Source organism: Nipponia nippon, unplaced genomic scaffold (genome assembly GCF_047370975.1).
Source record: "Nipponia nippon isolate SJK-2023a ecotype South Korea unplaced genomic scaffold, ASM4737097v1 scaffold_38, whole genome shotgun sequence".
In the NCBI taxonomy this organism is placed as follows: Eukaryota; Metazoa; Chordata; class Aves; order Pelecaniformes; family Threskiornithidae; genus Nipponia; species Nipponia nippon.
The window spans coordinates 1,708,079-1,723,671 of NW_028262356.1; the positions used below are offsets into that span (position 1 = coordinate 1,708,079).

The 15,593-nt window shown below is 56.1% G+C and overlaps 3 protein-coding genes across 4 annotated transcripts; 1 reads left to right on the top strand and 2 right to left on the bottom strand.

Annotated features, from left to right (window-relative positions):
- The first annotated feature begins 848 nt into the window (after window positions 1-848).
- On the top strand, window positions 849-6,083 carry LOC148053677 (uncharacterized). 2 transcript variants are annotated; one of them, XM_087773090.1, is made up of 7 exons: window positions 850-999; window positions 2,593-2,694; window positions 3,292-3,330; window positions 4,067-4,360; window positions 4,658-4,717; window positions 5,321-5,404; window positions 5,643-6,083. In XM_087773090.1, exons 1-7 carry the CDS (start codon window positions 918-920, stop codon window positions 5,687-5,689), a joined length of 708 nt encoding a protein of 235 aa, XP_087629216.1. In that variant the 5' UTR covers window positions 850-917; the 3' UTR covers window positions 5,690-6,083. The 2 variants fall into 2 exon arrangements, with proteins under 2 accessions (XP_087629217.1, XP_087629216.1); XM_087773091.1 differs by lacking the exon at window positions 5,321-5,404 and having other exon boundaries at window positions 849-999.
- Window positions 6,084-7,457: 1,374 nt separating this feature from the next.
- Window positions 7,458-8,405, bottom strand: LOC148053678 (uncharacterized). Its single transcript, XM_087772895.1, has one exon. The coding sequence runs from the start codon at window positions 8,403-8,405 to the stop codon at window positions 7,674-7,676; it is 732 nt and encodes a 243-aa protein (XP_087629021.1). The 3' UTR covers window positions 7,458-7,673.
- Window positions 8,406-10,828: 2,423 nt separating this feature from the next.
- On the bottom strand, window positions 10,829-13,781 carry LOC148053679 (uncharacterized). Its single transcript, XM_087772890.1, has 2 exons — window positions 12,664-13,781; window positions 10,829-12,567 (listed from the first exon to the last, which is right to left on the bottom strand). Exon 2 carries the CDS (start codon window positions 12,541-12,543, stop codon window positions 10,831-10,833), a length of 1,713 nt encoding a protein of 570 aa, XP_087629016.1. The 5' UTR covers window positions 12,544-12,567; window positions 12,664-13,781; the 3' UTR covers window positions 10,829-10,830.
- Window positions 13,782-15,593: the final 1,812 nt, after the last annotated feature.

Genomic DNA, 15,593 nt, shown 5'->3' on the forward strand with positions numbered 1-15,593 from the left:
GTAGGGCAAGGATTGATGTGGTCAACAGCATCCTCTGGAAAGAAGGATGGAGCCAGAGGAGAACAAATACCAGTTCAGGTGCCTGCACCCCACCAGGTTCCACCTTCCCAGCTCTGCCCTAAGCTGCAACGATCCCCCAAACCTCTCCCTAAAAGAGGGACACCCCCCCTCCGAGCACCACAAGAGCACAGAGGCTTTGAGGTTGCATCGCTAAACCCTCCTCAAACCCTGAGAAGCTGGAGGCGCGTGACTCCACGGCAAACCCCAGCCCGCCGTTACACTATTTCTAGAAGACAGACAAGCCCTGGCTTTTCTTCATCGGTTTTACTGAATTAAAAAAAGAATAGTTGTGGTAGGAAACAAGCTGTCCCTTCATAATGCAGCGTTTGAGGAGGCTGCTCTGCTCCCCCTCAAATGCTCTCTCTTGAATCAGTTTGGGTGTATCTAGGGGAAAATTAGCTTAAAAATGGTTCTGGCTTGTTGTTGTTTGCATTTTTCTTTCAAGGTGCCATGTTTTCCAAACACTCTGGACATTTCCCACATCATCTGTGCTCTGGGATGAACTGTAGCTGTTTTCTGTTGTTTAAAGCCTTTTATTTTCATTTTCTCCCCAACTTTCCAAAGCTTAGTCAAGGCTAGAGAAGATGCAGACCACTGGAAAGCCTTGCAGGAGCTCTGGGACCTCACTCCATGTTCTCCCTAACATCAAGCCTAAGCCCTCTTCAAGTCATCTTTCACCCTTGGGTTACCAGAGAAGAGAAACATCACAGACCAGGAAATACAAATGCATATTTGAAAAGGAAACCGAAAGTGAGCAGCATGCGAAAGAAACATGCAGGAGAGGAGAGAAAGGGGAGAAAGAGGTTTATTTCTGTTGATTTTCCGGCCGGTGCACTCCTTTGGCTTCAGAGCCAAAGATGTTTCTCCTTGTGGACATCATCTCCATGCCTGCCCCACAGAGACAGCTTGACCCACCAGGGAACGATGGATCCCAACAAGGTGAATCCCGCACCCCTGGGGATGGAGCGCAGGGACTAAATCCAGTGATTGTGCAGAAAACAAGGAGGATACGTGGGGCTGGGAGGGTCTGGACCAGGGGAGGTTGCACACAGGACCACGCAGACCCCTTTCCACGCATGCACGCTCAGAGGAGACTGGACTGAAAACCCTTCTCCTGCTGTAGAGAAAACTGAGGGGAGCTGGTTTTGCCCCAGGGATGCTGGAAACCGGCTGGGAGGTGGTGCGTCCCACTGGGGACAGTTGTGACGTCCCCCGAGCCACCCAAAACCAGGCGCCCACAAACATGGTGCAAAACACCAGGATGAAGCAGCCTCTTTTGGGGTCCTTTTTGGGGTGGGGGAGTGTGGTGGGTTGACCCTGGCTGGACACCAGGTGCCCACCAAAGCCGCTCTATCACTCCCTCCTCAGCTGGACAGGGGAGAGAAAATATAAGATAAGGAGGGGGAGAGATCACTCACCAATTACTGTCATGGGCAAAACAGACTCAACGTGGGGAAAGTAGTTTAATTTATTACCAGTCAAATCAGAGTAGGATAATGAGAAATAAACCCAAATCTTAGAATGACTTCCCCCCACCTCTCCCTTCTTCTTGGGCTTAACTTCACTCCTGATTTCTCTACCTCCTCCCCTCCAGCAGCGCACGGGAATGGGGGTTGCGATCAGTTCCTGACACATTTTCTCTGCTGCTCCTTCCTCCTCAGGAGGATGACTCCTCACATTGTCCCCCTGCTCCAGCGTGGGGTCCCTCCCACAGGAGACAGTCCTCCATGAACTTCTCCAACATGCGTCCTTCCCACAGGCTACAGTTCTTTATGAACTGCGCCGGTGTGGGTGCCTTCCATGGGGTGCAGTCCTTCAGGAACAGACTGCTCCAGCGTGGGTCCCCCATGGGGGTCACAAGTCCTGCCAGGAGCCTGCTCCAGCTTCCCACAGGGTCACAGCCTCCTTCGGGCATCCACGTGCTCCGGCATGGGGTCCTCCATGGGCTGCAGGTGGATATCTGCTCCACCATTAACCTCCATGGGCTGCAGGGGGACAGCCTGCCTCACCACGGTCTTCACCACGGGCTGCAGGGGAATCTCCACTTGGATGCTTGGAGCACCTCCTCCCCTTCCTTCTTCACTGACCTTGGTGTCTGCAGAGTTGTTTCTCTCACATATTCTCACTCCAGCTGCAATTCCTGTTGCAGTTTTGTTTCCCCTTCTTAAATATGTTCTCACAGAGGCACTACCACCGTCGCTGATGGGCTCGGCCTCGGCCAGTGGCGGGTCCATCTTGGAGCCGGCAGGCATTGGCTCTATCGGATGTAGGGGAAGCTTCTAGCAGCTTCTCACAGAAGCCACCCCTGTAGCCCCCCACTACCAAAACCTTGCCACACAAACTCAATACAGGGAGGAAGGCACCAGGCGCTGCTGTATGGTTTGCAAGCCCATGGGCATGCACCCAATGTGGCAACACACATCCTGCCTGTCACATCCTCTTGCTCTCTCCTCCCCGAGAAGACGCTGCGTCATGCCCCGGGGGATATGTCACAGGGATGAAACCAGCCTCAGCTTCCCCTTTCCCCTCCAGCTTGGTCCTGGGGAGCTCAGCGCTGCCTGCAGATAAGCATGGTGAGAAGGAGCTGGCTGGCCGAGGCTGCGGGTACCCTGCTCTTGCTGGGCTGGCTGGCAGGTAGGTGGCCAGGCAGGGTGTTAGGGGGGCATTCGCAGAGTCACGCTGGAGGGAAACACCATGGGATGGGGTGGGGTGGATTTGAAGCGGTCCCCTTGGGAAATCTCCAGAGAGAATAAATTGAAGCGCCTGCCAAAATTGTGAGTTTCTGGAGCCATTTCTGTGTCGTCCAACAGTCTGAAAACACAGCATGGGCTTTCTGGAGGGTCTGAAGGGCCATCTCTGCTGTGACAGGTTGTGGACAACCTTTGGCCAGTGACTTACTTTGCCAAGAGAGACTTAAAGTGGCAGCTTCCACAGAGGGAACTGCATCCTTGCACTGATTCATGAGCACGGGCTTGGTCCTTCTTGGGGTCCAGGCGTGGTATGGTTGTCCCTGGCTGGGCAGGAAGGGACAAGGCATCACCCAAAAGCCCCTTTTGCTCCTCACTGGTGATTTCTGACCTCCTTCATGCTGAGGTCTGCAGAAAACACTCCCCATCTTCTGCAAGCTTTCCCAAGGTTGCATCTCCAACCTCAGAGAGATGTCCTCTGCAAGGTGTCCTCTTCTAGACCAGCAGACCATCTCAGACCAACCCCTTCTGCTGTCCTACACAGGTGCTGGGGGAATGGAGCCGGAGACCTGCAGCTCCCCAGGTGAGTGCAGACAAGAAGGGTGGTTGGAAAAACCCTCCAGGTCCATGTTGTAACGTTGCTTATGTCCTTTGGATGGTGTTTTTTGATCCTGGGGTGCCCAAAAAGGCAGCTCTGATCCTGGGGCTGGTGTTGCCTTTCAAGGTAGAGGGCAAACCAAAAGAAAAAAAAAGAAATCCACCATATATATGCTTTTTTGGTAGGGTGCGGGCATGAAAGATATCAATTTTGCTAGGGAGGATTTTGGCAAAGGAAGCTGCAATTTTTAATTTTTATGATGGAGCGGGAAATATTGGCTTGAAAGTAAAGAAAATGAAAACATTCCCCTTTGGAAATACCACAGTGAAGTGCTTTGTTGTCCCAGAATTTACATATTTCGACTGAGTCTTTTCTGAAATACTCAGCTTGGATGTAAAAAATTGTTTTGGTCACTAGAAACAGTATTTTTCACTATATTTACCCTCCTGTTTTTCTCCCACTGTGTTTACCTGTATCAGTGCTGACTCCCGAAATAAGCAGAGCTTTTGATCTCCTATAGTCCAACTATTTTGAGTCATCAGAAGACTGAAAAACAGGCTCTTCCAATCTCTTCTTCCTTTTTTCCCCCCTCTTTAGTTTGCTGTTTCCATCAAAAAGCAGCTACAAGGTCAGCGCTGAAGCTGGAGAACTGAAAATCCATCGCTCACCAGTGCTCAGCTCCACATCATCATAGCACGACTGCATCTCTTTACTCTTCCAGGTGACTTTCCCCCACCGGCACTCTTCCCAAACATCTCCTCAGCTCAGGAAGGTGACTTGATTCTCGCCCGGTGCCTCGTTTTTTCCCATGTCCCCATCACCCACATCTTCTTCTGCAAGAACGGAGTGGAGCTGGCGAACCACCTGGTGAAAAAAGGCCAGTTCACCTCCACGCTCGCCATCCAGCTCTCCGCAGAGAGCAGTGGCACCTACTCCTGCGGGTACCGGCGCCGGAGCAGCCTCGGACAGGTCATGCTTTCGAGGTTGAGTGTCCCATGGCTCCTGACCACCGGAGGTGAGTGGAGAAGGGCATGGGGAGGTTGATCCTGCCCCATATCAGGGACTGCCCTTGAGAAACCCCAGAAGTGATTGCCCCTGCTTACATGCCAACACAGTTGGATCTTGACCAGCAAGACCAGTTCAGTGAAGGGATGCTCCCAGTTAACCCCACCAGAGGATCCTGCATCCAGCCTAGGAGGAGCCACACACCACCCCAAAACACCACTGCATGGCCATGCTTTGGCAACCCCCACAGCATGGGGAGGAGGGGGCAGTTTTGGGGTGACCCTTTCTCCACGTATTTGTTGTCTAGGTGGGAAGGATGACCTGAGGAACAGCAGCATTGCTACCAGCCCAGAGTTGCCAGCTGGAGGTAAGCACCCCTGGTTTTCTGGATGAAGTTTGGCCAAGCATCCTGGTTTCCAAGCTCCAAGGTGCCACCAGTGATGCTACCGACTTCAGCTTGGCCAGACACTGCAAATGAAAATTCCTCATTTTTCCTTCCCAGGGGAGTATAGACCTTTACCGCAAAGCAGCTGAGATATGTGCTGCAGTTTGCTTCCCCTTCCCATCACTCCCTGAAGGGTGCTCAGGGCAAACCAGCTGAGGAAGGAACCAATATTCCCAACCCTCTCTCCCAAGACCTGGAGGTCCCCGGGTTGACCATATCCCAAGATCTGGATTTCCCTGGGTTGAGTACAAGCTGCCATGAGCTCTCATTGCAGGGAAAGGAAAGTAAATATGGGGCTTCATGAGGAGGAGTGTGGCCAGTGGATTAAGGGGATTTTTCTGTCTCAGTGCTCTGGAGATCCCTTCCCACTGACACTGAGGTGGCTCTGCAGGTTTCCTAGCATGACCAAAAATGAATCACACAGCCCAGGACATGGTGGGGATGGTTCAGGGCTTGGCTTTCCCCCGCCTTGGCCCTGTGGGACGCAGTGCTCCTCCTCACCACCATCTGCTTGCTTTCTCCCAGGGCTGGGAGTCTCCGTCAGCCTGGCCTTTGCGGTCCTCTCGCTCCTGGCTCTGGCTTTGGGCATCCATCTCCTCCTGCAGATCGGTAAGAGAACCACCGGTCTCATTGCGTGGTGCCCGTTAACTGTGTCGCCCATCAGGGATTCACAGGTGCACACGCTAAAATCAAGCAAGATTAGGAGGCACTAAGTGAGCTTTGGGCCATCTGTGGGGGCTTTGGAAGCCCCCACCAAGGCATGGAGTTGTGTGCACTTCATGGAGGCTCCTCTCTGCAGAGATGGTCCAACAACACCTATGGATCCATCACTATGTTTTGCTTGCAGAAAAGCGAGTCCAGCTGGCCAGGTTGAAGAGCTTCATGCCCCGGTAGAAGACCACAGCATTTCACAAGTGCTGCGAAGGAAGAGATGTTCAGGAGCCCTTGCAGTTGGCGGATGTGTTGCCAGACCAGAGAAATGCTCCAAGGTGCTGGGGGTTCTGTGGCAAGGACCACGGTGAATTGTCATTTCCCCGTGGCTGTGGCAGGGGGGTGTCCCTTGACCTAATGCCACCTGCACTGCATCTCCAACCGCTGCAAGTAGCTCTTCAGCATCCTGGGGACCCAACTTCTTCACCTACAGCCCCAGAGACACAGCCCTCAGCCAAAACATGCTGCCCAAGCTGCTTGCAGGAGAAGAGTTTGCTCCAGCTGTGAACATCGTGGTGGCTCTTGGGCATAAATTAATTAAAAAGGTCCATTAATTAAAAAGGTGTTTTGCCTCTGATTGTTGGCCTTTTGCATTGGTCTCTGAACGTCTCATAGATGCTTAATCCTCCACCAAATGGAGGTAGGAGCCTGAGTCCTGTGCAAGCCTCAACTGTAGACCTCACTTCACATGGTTGGAGCCCATCAAGACATTGCCCAAAGGCACGTCCAGCACTGGGACCTGTTGCCAGCAGTTCCCAAGTATGAGAGAGGATAAATCTGACAGGCCTTCCCATCAGGAAGGTCCACCAAAGGTCCCATCGGATCCACCAGACATTCGAGAAGGACTAAGGGGTGAAGGGAAAGGGGAAAGTTTGTGTTTGGTCTTGTGTCACCCACCCCCTGTCTGGAGGAAGGGAGGCAGAGGGGGTGTCAGGTCATTGGAGAGGGGTGATGGAGACATCTCTGCATGGCTTTGCCCCATCCCACCTCTCAGCTGCATCTAACCCTTCAGCCAGCAACCAGAAAGGCTTCGATTTGCATTTCAGAGCTCCCTTGCACCCTTCTACCCCACAAAACCCAGCAGACCTCATCCTGCCCTCACCACTGCCTCAGCTAAACCACAGCCCCAGTGACCCCCCATCCATCTCTGCTGCCCCACCACATTGCTTTTTTTCTCCTGGTTTGGCTGCCGATGCCACTTCCAACCACAAAGCAGAACAAATTAAAAGAAAAAAAAAAAGCCCCAGGTGAAATCTGTTCACTCACAGGAAACATCAAGCCTAGAAAACCTCACAATGAAATATGACACAGCTCATGGTAACCACCAACTTCTCATCAGATAATGTGGCACATGAAGAAGCCCGGAGCTGTTTTCTCCTCCTTTGCCGCATAGGAAGGAAAGCAGAAGAAAAGGAAAGAGATATTTTTTGGGGGGCCCAGAAGAGATCTGCCCCACCACTTCCAGTGCTTGGCTGGAGGTGGTCCAGCTACACCAGGTTTTATCTCCAAAAATGTACCCCTCTAGATGGAGGGATGGGCAGGCAGATGGATGGAGGGCACAGAGACAGGTTGGGTTAGGAGAGAGATGACTCATAGACTGGCACGACCACCACAGGAACATAGGGAAGGGAAATGGAGGGATGGTCCGATAGATGTAGGGTTAGGTTAGATGTTTTGAACCCAACCTCTAGGTAGAAAATGCAGTCCGAGGGACTGGAGAAGAGGATGGCCAACGGGAAGGTGTCTGCCCCCTACACCAGGACCCCCAAGTGGATACCAGCTGGACAAACATCAAAACTAAACCCAAGCTATAATTCAAATCAGAAAGAGCACCTTCAGGAGAGCAGGTTTCCACCAGGCATTGCATCCAAGCAAGCTCCCAAGCCCCAGGCGCAGCACAGCCCACCCACAGGACCTTCAAACCACGCTCCCCTTCCTTACCACTCAACAGGGAGTCCTCCGAGCTGATAAAAAAGGGGATTAGCAGATAAAAGAAGCATTTTCCATCCCACCTGGGCTTCTTCCTCTCCTATCTTAGGGCAACACAGCACGAGTTTGGATGCACAATTGCTTCACTCAACCATTTATTGAGGGCAGCAGGTTCTGCCTGGTGTTAACAGCAACGCGGACAAGGTATGTCCACCCCTGCAGCTGATGCTGCCCAAGGCTAATGGGTGGTGCCACCTTTGGGTTCAGAGGAGGAACTATCTTGATTCTCCATAATGACTCTGATGATTGACTTTGCAGCATTGGACATGGTGGCCGTGACCCGCACATTGCCAGCAAACACCATGGCAGCCTCCTGGCAGGCGCCGAGCTTGACTCGGTGGAACATGGTGTCCTTGCCAGTGCTGGCAGGTTGACCACTATACATCCTGGTGTAGAGGTCCTCCAAGGGGCCGAGGTGGGCTTTTTGCAGGGAGATCTCCATGGCAAGCTCCATGTAGAAAATATTGTAGTCGAAGGGGTTGGAGAAGAGGATGGCCAAGGTGAAGGTGTCCGCCTCGTACACCAGGAGACCCACGCACCCCCGAAAACGGATCACCGAGTTGGTGAACTGGCAACTCTCCGTGGCACCTGGCAGGATCCTGGGGTTGGGCGGCATGGAGCTATAGCCGCTGAAGCAGTAGCTCCTGGAAGGAGAGCACAGGGGAGGAGGAAAAGGGATGGAGAGACCGCTTGGGCTTATGAGGGAGATGGTCCAAGCATCGGGAGATGGTCTCACTACTGGGAAGTGGTCCAGCCACTGGGAGATGGTCCAACTTGGACCTTCTGCCTGAATCCTGGGGGAGGTCTCCTCTGGCAAGGGGTCTTCCACCCTCTGCCCTCTCCTCATGGCATTACCTGGGGTTGTACAAGGTGACATCCTCGGTTTTGTTGGTGATCTGGATCTCCACATTCCGCTCAAAGGATTGCCACACCAATTTCCCACTCATCTCCAACGTCTTCTCCACAGATCCAGGCAGCTCTCCGGTGGGAAGGTGGTTTTGGAGCAGAAAAATCAAGCTGCTGTCGAGAAAAACGACTTTCTGATAACGCCTATGCAAAGTCCTTCTTAGATTTGATGATCCTTATGGGTCCATATCTCAAGATATTCGAAGTCCTTGCCCGGGCAGGGTGTGCTTGTGTCAATATTATAACGTGACGGTGCTGGATCCAAGGAAAAGGCATTTTGGGGGTACCCGGTGCTGCTCTTGCGATCACAGGAGGAAAACGGCAAGGGAGGAGGACATACGTGTGAACATTGACAAATACTTGGGCAGGAGGTGAATATTAATGCAAATATTTATTTTCTGTCAGCCAGGCACCTTATCTCTGCTGCGTCTCCTGGCACGGGCAATAAATGCCTCAAGGTCCTCTGAGACAAATCCTCTTGCAGGTGATGAGGGGGTGGGGAGCATCGGGAGAAGGGCAGTACTCTCTTCATGGCGGTTCTTCCTGGTGTTTGGCCTTGGCAGAGCCCTTCACCCATCCCAGAGGAGTTATTACAGGCCCATCAGTCTTACTTCAGCCCCTGGGAAAGTTATGGAATGAATCCTCCTGGGGGCTATCGCAAGCCAAATGAAGCACGTGATTGGGAAAAGCCAGCACGGATTCACCGAGGGCAAATCGCGCTTGACAAACCTGATCGCCTTCTACGACAAAGTGACCTGCTCAGTTGATGTGGGGCGAGCGGTGGACATTGTTTACCTGGGTTTCTGCAAGGCTTTCAATGCAGTTTCTCACAGCCTCCTCCTAGAGAAACCGAGGCGTTACGGTCTAGACAAGTGGTCCGTGCGGTGGATGGGGAGCTGGCCACCAGAGAGTGGTGGTAAATAGCTCCTTTTCAAACTGGCAACCTGTCACAGGTGGGGTCCCCCAGGGATCGATATTGGGCCCAACGCTGTTTCCTGTCTTCATAAGTGATCTGCATAACGGGATCAAGTGTAGCCTGATGAAGTCTGACGATGATACCAAGCTGAGCGGGGAAGCGGACGCTTTGGAAGGGAGAGCCACCCTGCAGGAAAACCTGGATAGGCTGGAAGAGTGGGCTAACAAGAACTTTATGAAGTTCAACCAAGACAAATGTAAGGCCTTGCGCCTGGGAAAACATAATCCAGGAGTGCAGCTCAGACTGGGATCCACCTGGCTAGAGAGCAGCTCCGTGGAAAGGGACCTGGGGGTCTTGGTGGACAAGCTCAATAGGAGTGGACAGCGTGCTGCTGCAGCAAAACAAGCCAACGGGATGCTGGGTTGCATCAACAAGGGCATCACCAGCAGAGAGAAAGAAGTCATTATCCCACTCTACTCAGCGCTTGTCAGGCCACACCTGGAATCCTGTGTACAGTTCTGGTCCCTGTTATACAAAAAAGACGTGGACAGGCTGGAGAGGGTCCACAGAAGGGCCACCAAGATGATCCAAGGACTGGGAAGCCTGCCAGATGAGGAAAGGCTGAGAGACCTGGGTTTGGTCAGCCTTGAGAAAAGAAGGCTTAGGGAAGACCTTATCACCACATTCCAGTATTTAATGGATGGCTACAAAGAAGATTTTACAAGGAGTCACATGGAAAAGACGAGGGGTAATGGGTACAGGTTACTCCTGAGGAGATTCCGAATGGACACAACAGGAAAATTTTTCACAGTGAAACAATCAGCCATTGGCATCATCTCCCCAGAGAAGTGGTAGATTCCCCAACATTGGACACTTTTAAGATTCAGCTGGACAGGGTGCTGGGCCATCTTGTCTAAACCATGCTTTTGCCAAGAAAGGTTGGACCAGATGATCCCTGAGGTCCCTTCCAACCCGGTATTCTATGATTCTATGATCCCTGGGGAATTTGAGGCAGGCAGGCAGGTGACAAAACCTCCCCAGCTGGAAAGCTCGGGTATCTCCATGATGCTGCAAGAGCCTTCTCCACCCCTTAGGTAGAGCCAGGGCAGGCGGGTGCAGAAGCTTGAGGTCTGCTTTTGAGGTCCAAGCTTGGAGACCCCCAAGTGCATGGACAAAACTTCACCTTCCCTCTCTCCAACCCAAGAAATAAGTCCATTGAGTCCTGGGTGACTTTGGCCCCAAAAGCCATCTGACCCCCAACCATCCCTCCAGTGCTCACAGATGACCAGAGCCCGTGGCAGTATTTATTCGCACAAGAGCAAAGCCACTTCTCCTGCAGACGGCGTACAGCCTTGAAAAACTCCATTAACAAATCCTCCCCGGTGGGCTGATGTACAAAAATAGGAATCGGTAGGTCCATCGCTGCAAAAAAGAAGTCTTGACACGACGCATGCTTTGCAGTAGCCCAGCCACAGCAGCACGGACAACAGATCCACGCCTGATCCCACCAGCTTCACAGCAGGAAAAGCCCCCTGGGAAAATCGGCCCCGCAGGAGGGGATGGAGAAGAAAACCTGAGCCATCCTGAGGAGCTCTGAGTGGCCGGACAGGCTGCAGGAGCTGCAGAAGAAACGCACCCATTTCTGGTGGGTCTGCAGGGCACCAAAGTCACTGCCACTCCTGCAGTCCTTCAAGAAGGTGGTCAGGTAGCAGAATTGGTCAAAGCACTTGCTGTCGTCCACCATGACCCCGTGGTCTGCCAGGTACTTGACGCACACCTCCACCTCCGCCCACGTTGGTGGTGCCCGTAGCTGCATCCACTGGAAACGGAAAAGCTCCCCAAACGGCCCCATCCGAGCATCCAGATAGTCGAGGAACGCCACGTAGAGGGTCTGGACATGGTGGCAGAAGGTGTCGCACTCTCCAACCCTCCCGGCCGCCCGCTGCTCCGCCAGCAGCTCCTTCACCCGCAGTGACATGAAGCCATGGGCTTTGCGCTCCAGGAGGGTGCGGCGGACGGAGGAGAGGACGCCCAGCACCTCACAGGGCGAGTTGTCCTCTCTTGCCAAGGTCCTGAGGTGCATGTCAAAGACGGCCACCTGCGAAGCCATGTGCTGGAGGTAGATCTCACTGAAGTTGTCCTCGAAAAAGGTCCGGATGGCGAAGGGGGGGTGGCTGAGGGAGAGGAAGAAGGACTTCAAGGCTGGGAAGACTTGCAGCAAGCGGGTGATGGCCGGCAGCAGGAGCAACCAGGGCATCGTGGCATGGTGGAGCAGCCGCCGGTACTCCCTCTTGGCAAACTCCAAGAAGTCCTTGAGCGGTTCGGCGCAGACGGCGTAGACAGAGACATAGGTGTAAATCTTCCAGACAAGGGACTGCAGGTCCACCTCCAGACTGTCCGCTGCGTGCTGGATGCAGTTGCTGAGGAGGTGCGCGGGGCAGTCGGTGGCAATGAAGACCCCTTCCAGCAGCTCCCGCAAGCCGGACGCCTCAGCTGGACCCTGGGTGCAGCACCCCAGCCCCCCCAGCATGGCGTTGGGGCTCTCACCTACAACGGCCACGCACCGCTGCCGCAGCCCGTGACTCTCTAAGGCCTCCCATGCCAGCGCGGTGGCACTGGGGGCCGGTTCACCCAGCTGGGGCTCCACACCGATCACCCTGCTCTGCACGCCACCCCGCTTCCAGTCGAAATAGCGGATCTGGATGGGGAAAGGGGTCCCCGCCTCACCCGCACCCAGGGCCACCCCGCAATAGGGGACACCGTCCAGCGGGTCCGCCCCACAGTCCAACGTGAAGGGGGCCAGCGCCTCGTCCAGCCTCGCCTCCGCCTTGATTTGCAAGCCCAAGACATCTAAGACGGGGTCAGGCGTTTTGGGCAAGCCGGGCGAGCCAGCCAGCAGCTCACCGCAGTCCTGGAGCACAGCAGCGGCAAAGCCCAAAGGGGTTTCGGCAGCGGCAACGGTGGCGGCGGCAGCATCGAAGGGCTGGAAGTCGGTGGGGAGGAAGCAGCCCGGCAGCTCGGCCGCCGAGTCATCCCCCAGCACGTTCCTTTTGTGTTTCATGGACTGGACGTGGGCCTCCAGGTCGAGCGAGCCCTTGTTGGCCACAGAGACGTAGGTGCCCTCCTGGCACACCAAACATTCGGCCTCCCATCTTTCCCGGCCCATGCGGAAGCAGGGATACTTCGCCTGGAGCTCGTCGGTGAACTTGCATTTCCGTTTCGGCATGGTACGAGGCAGAAGGTGCTCGGCCTGGGGGGGAAACCAGAGGAGAGGGAAAATTTGAACAATTTTTACGCTGTGCCAAGGATGCAAATATCCCAGAGGAGCTCCTCTCCCACCTCCTACCTGTCACCCGGGTGGGGATGCTCGGATGCGCAGCAGCACCGTAAATGAATCCCAGATCCTGAAAAAGCCCGAACGTAAGAGCCTGTCCTGAACAGGCGCAGGGTGCGGGAAGCTGGGGCGAAACGGGGGAGCGTGGCTCAGCGCTCGCGATGTTCCTCCTGAAACGGGGAGCACGGCTCACAGCCCATAATATTGCCCCCCAAAATGGAGCCAGTGCTCATGATATTCCCCACTCAAAATGGGGAGCACGGCTCAGTGCACACGATAAAAGGAAAAAAGAGGGGGGGAAAAGAATAAAAATAGGAGGAAAAGAAGGCAAGAAGGGGGGGAAGACGGGAGGAAGGGGGGGAAGAAAGAAAATAGGAGGAAAATAAGGAGGAAAGAATAAAAATGGGGGAAAGGGGAAGAAAATGGGAAAAGAAAGAAGGGGGAAGAAGCAAAGAAGGGGGAAAGAAGGAAAATAAGGGGAAAAAAAGAAGGAAGCAGGAAAAGAAGTAAAGAAGGAGGAAAAGAAATAAAATAGGGGGAAAAGAAGAAAAATAGGGGGAAAAGAAGAAAAATAGGGGGACAAGAAGAAGGGGGAAAAGAAATAAAATAGGGGGAAAAGAAGAAAAATAAGGGGAAAAGAAGAAAAATAAGGGGAAAAGAAGAAAAATAAGGGGAAAAGAAGAAAAATAAGGGGAAAAGAAGAAAAATAAGGGGAAAAGAAGAAAAATAAGGGGAAAAGAAGGGAGGGAAGAAATAAAACAGGAAAAAAGAAGGAAAATTGGGGGGGAAGGAGGGCGAAAGTGGAAAAGAAGGAAAGAAGGGAGAAAAGAAAATGGGAAAAGAGGGAAAAGAAGAAAAATAGGGAGAAAGGAAGGCAGGCTGTGGGAAAAGAGCAAAACCGGAGGGAGGGGGGCAGAAAGAAGGGGGAAAGAAGGAAAATCGGGAGGGAGGAGAGGAGCAAAGAGGAGAGGGGAGGGGGGAGGGGGCCGCGGCGCTGCCACCCCCGGCCCCGGGCGCCTCCCGGGGGTCCCGGCGGTGGGGGGCGAGGCCCCGGCCCCGGCCCGATCCGGCCCGGTGCTGACGGGGAGCTGGGCCCCCTCGGCGCCCGGTTCCGGCGCTGCCAGCGCTGACCCAGGAAGCTCAACCCGCCGGGGGGGGGGGGGGCGGGGGGGGCGACACCCAGGGGTGGGGGCACCCCGGGGCCAGCACCCGGGGGGGGGACGACGACGACCCCCTGTGCAGCACCGTGCACCCATGGCTTAACCCCCCCCCCAAAGTGCAGCACCCAGCACCCAGGGGTGGGGAGCATCCCCTATGCAGCACCCACGGGTGGGGGCACCCCCAATGCAGCACCCAGGGGTGGTGGACATCCCCCGTCCAGCACCCAGGGGTGAGGGCACCCCCTCGTGCAGCACCGTGCACCCATAGCTTACCCCCCCCCTCAAGTGCAGCACCCAAGGGTGGGGGCACCCTTCGTGCAATGCCCAGCACCCAGGGGTGAGGGCCACCCCCCGTCCAGCACCCACGGGTGGGGGGCACCCCCTGTGCAGCGCCCGGGGGTGGGGGGCACCCCCTATGCAGCACTCAGGGGTGGGGGCACCCCCTCATGCAGCACCCGGGGGGGGCACCCTTCGTGCAATGCCCAGCACCCAGGGGTGGGGGCCACCCCCGTCCAGCACCCAGCACCCAGGGGCGGGGGACAGCCCCTGTGCAGCGCCGTGCACCCACGGCTTAACCTCCCCCCCCCCAAGTGCAGCACCCAGGGGTGGGGGGCACCCCCTGTGCAGCACCCAGGGGTGGGGGCTCCCCCCGTCCAGCACCCAAGAGTGGGGGGCACCCCCCGTGCAGCACCCAGGGGTGGGGGCACCCCCTCATGCAGCACCGTGCACCCATAGCTTAACCCGCCCCCCCCCCAAGTGCAGCACCCAGGGGTGGGGGGCACCCCCCGCCCAGCACCATGGGGTGGGGGCACCCCCTCATGCAGCGCCATGCACCCACGGCTCAACCCCCCCCATGCAGCACCCAGGGGTGGGGGGAACCCCCCCTCCAGCACCCAGGGGTGGGGGCACCCCCATGCAGCACCCATCCCCCACGGCACGTCTCCCCCCCCGCCGCGCCCCCCCCACCACGGCGAGTGCTGGGAGGGGGCGTGTCCTCCCGGTCCCGATCCCGCCCACCTGCCCTCTTCCCCTCGCCCATTGGTCCCGCCGCGTTGTCACTCCCGCCGCAGGGGAGGTGGGCCCAGGGCTCCGGCTCGAGGGGGCGGGATGTCTCAGCGTGATTGACAGCGCCGTCGCCCAATGGGGCCCTAAGGCGGAGGTTTCCCTCGCTGCCCCCCCCCCTACGGCGGCCGAGAGGGGCCGGGGGGGAGGGGCGGCAAAGGGCGGAGGGGGGTGCAAGGGGGTTGCGGGGGGGCAATGGGGGGTGCGGGGGGCAATGGAAAGGGGGGTGCAAAAGGGGGGGCATGGGGTGGGGAGGAAGGGGGGGCAATGGGGTGCACAAGGGGGGCACGGGGGGGCGCGGGGGTGCGCGGGGCGGGGGGCGGGGGGGGTAGGTGACATTTTGGGGGTGCAATGGGGTGCACGGGGCGGGGGTGCACGGGACAGGGGCGACATTTTGGGGGTGCAATGGGGTGCGCAAGGGGGGTGCACGGGGGGTGCACATTTTGGGGGTGCAACGGGGTGCACAAGGGGGGTGCACCGTTTGGGGGGTGCAATGGGGTGCACGGGGGGTGCACATTTTGGGGGTGCGGGGGGTGCACGGGGGGGCACATTTTGGGGGTGCACGGGGGGTGCACAGTTTGGGGGGTGCAATGGGGTGCACGGGGGGTGCACATTTTGGGGGTGCACAGTTTGGGGGGTGCACGGGGCGGGGGTGCACGGGGGGGAGGTGACATTTTGGGGGTGCAACGGGGTGCACGGGGGGGGTGTGTGTGCACAGTT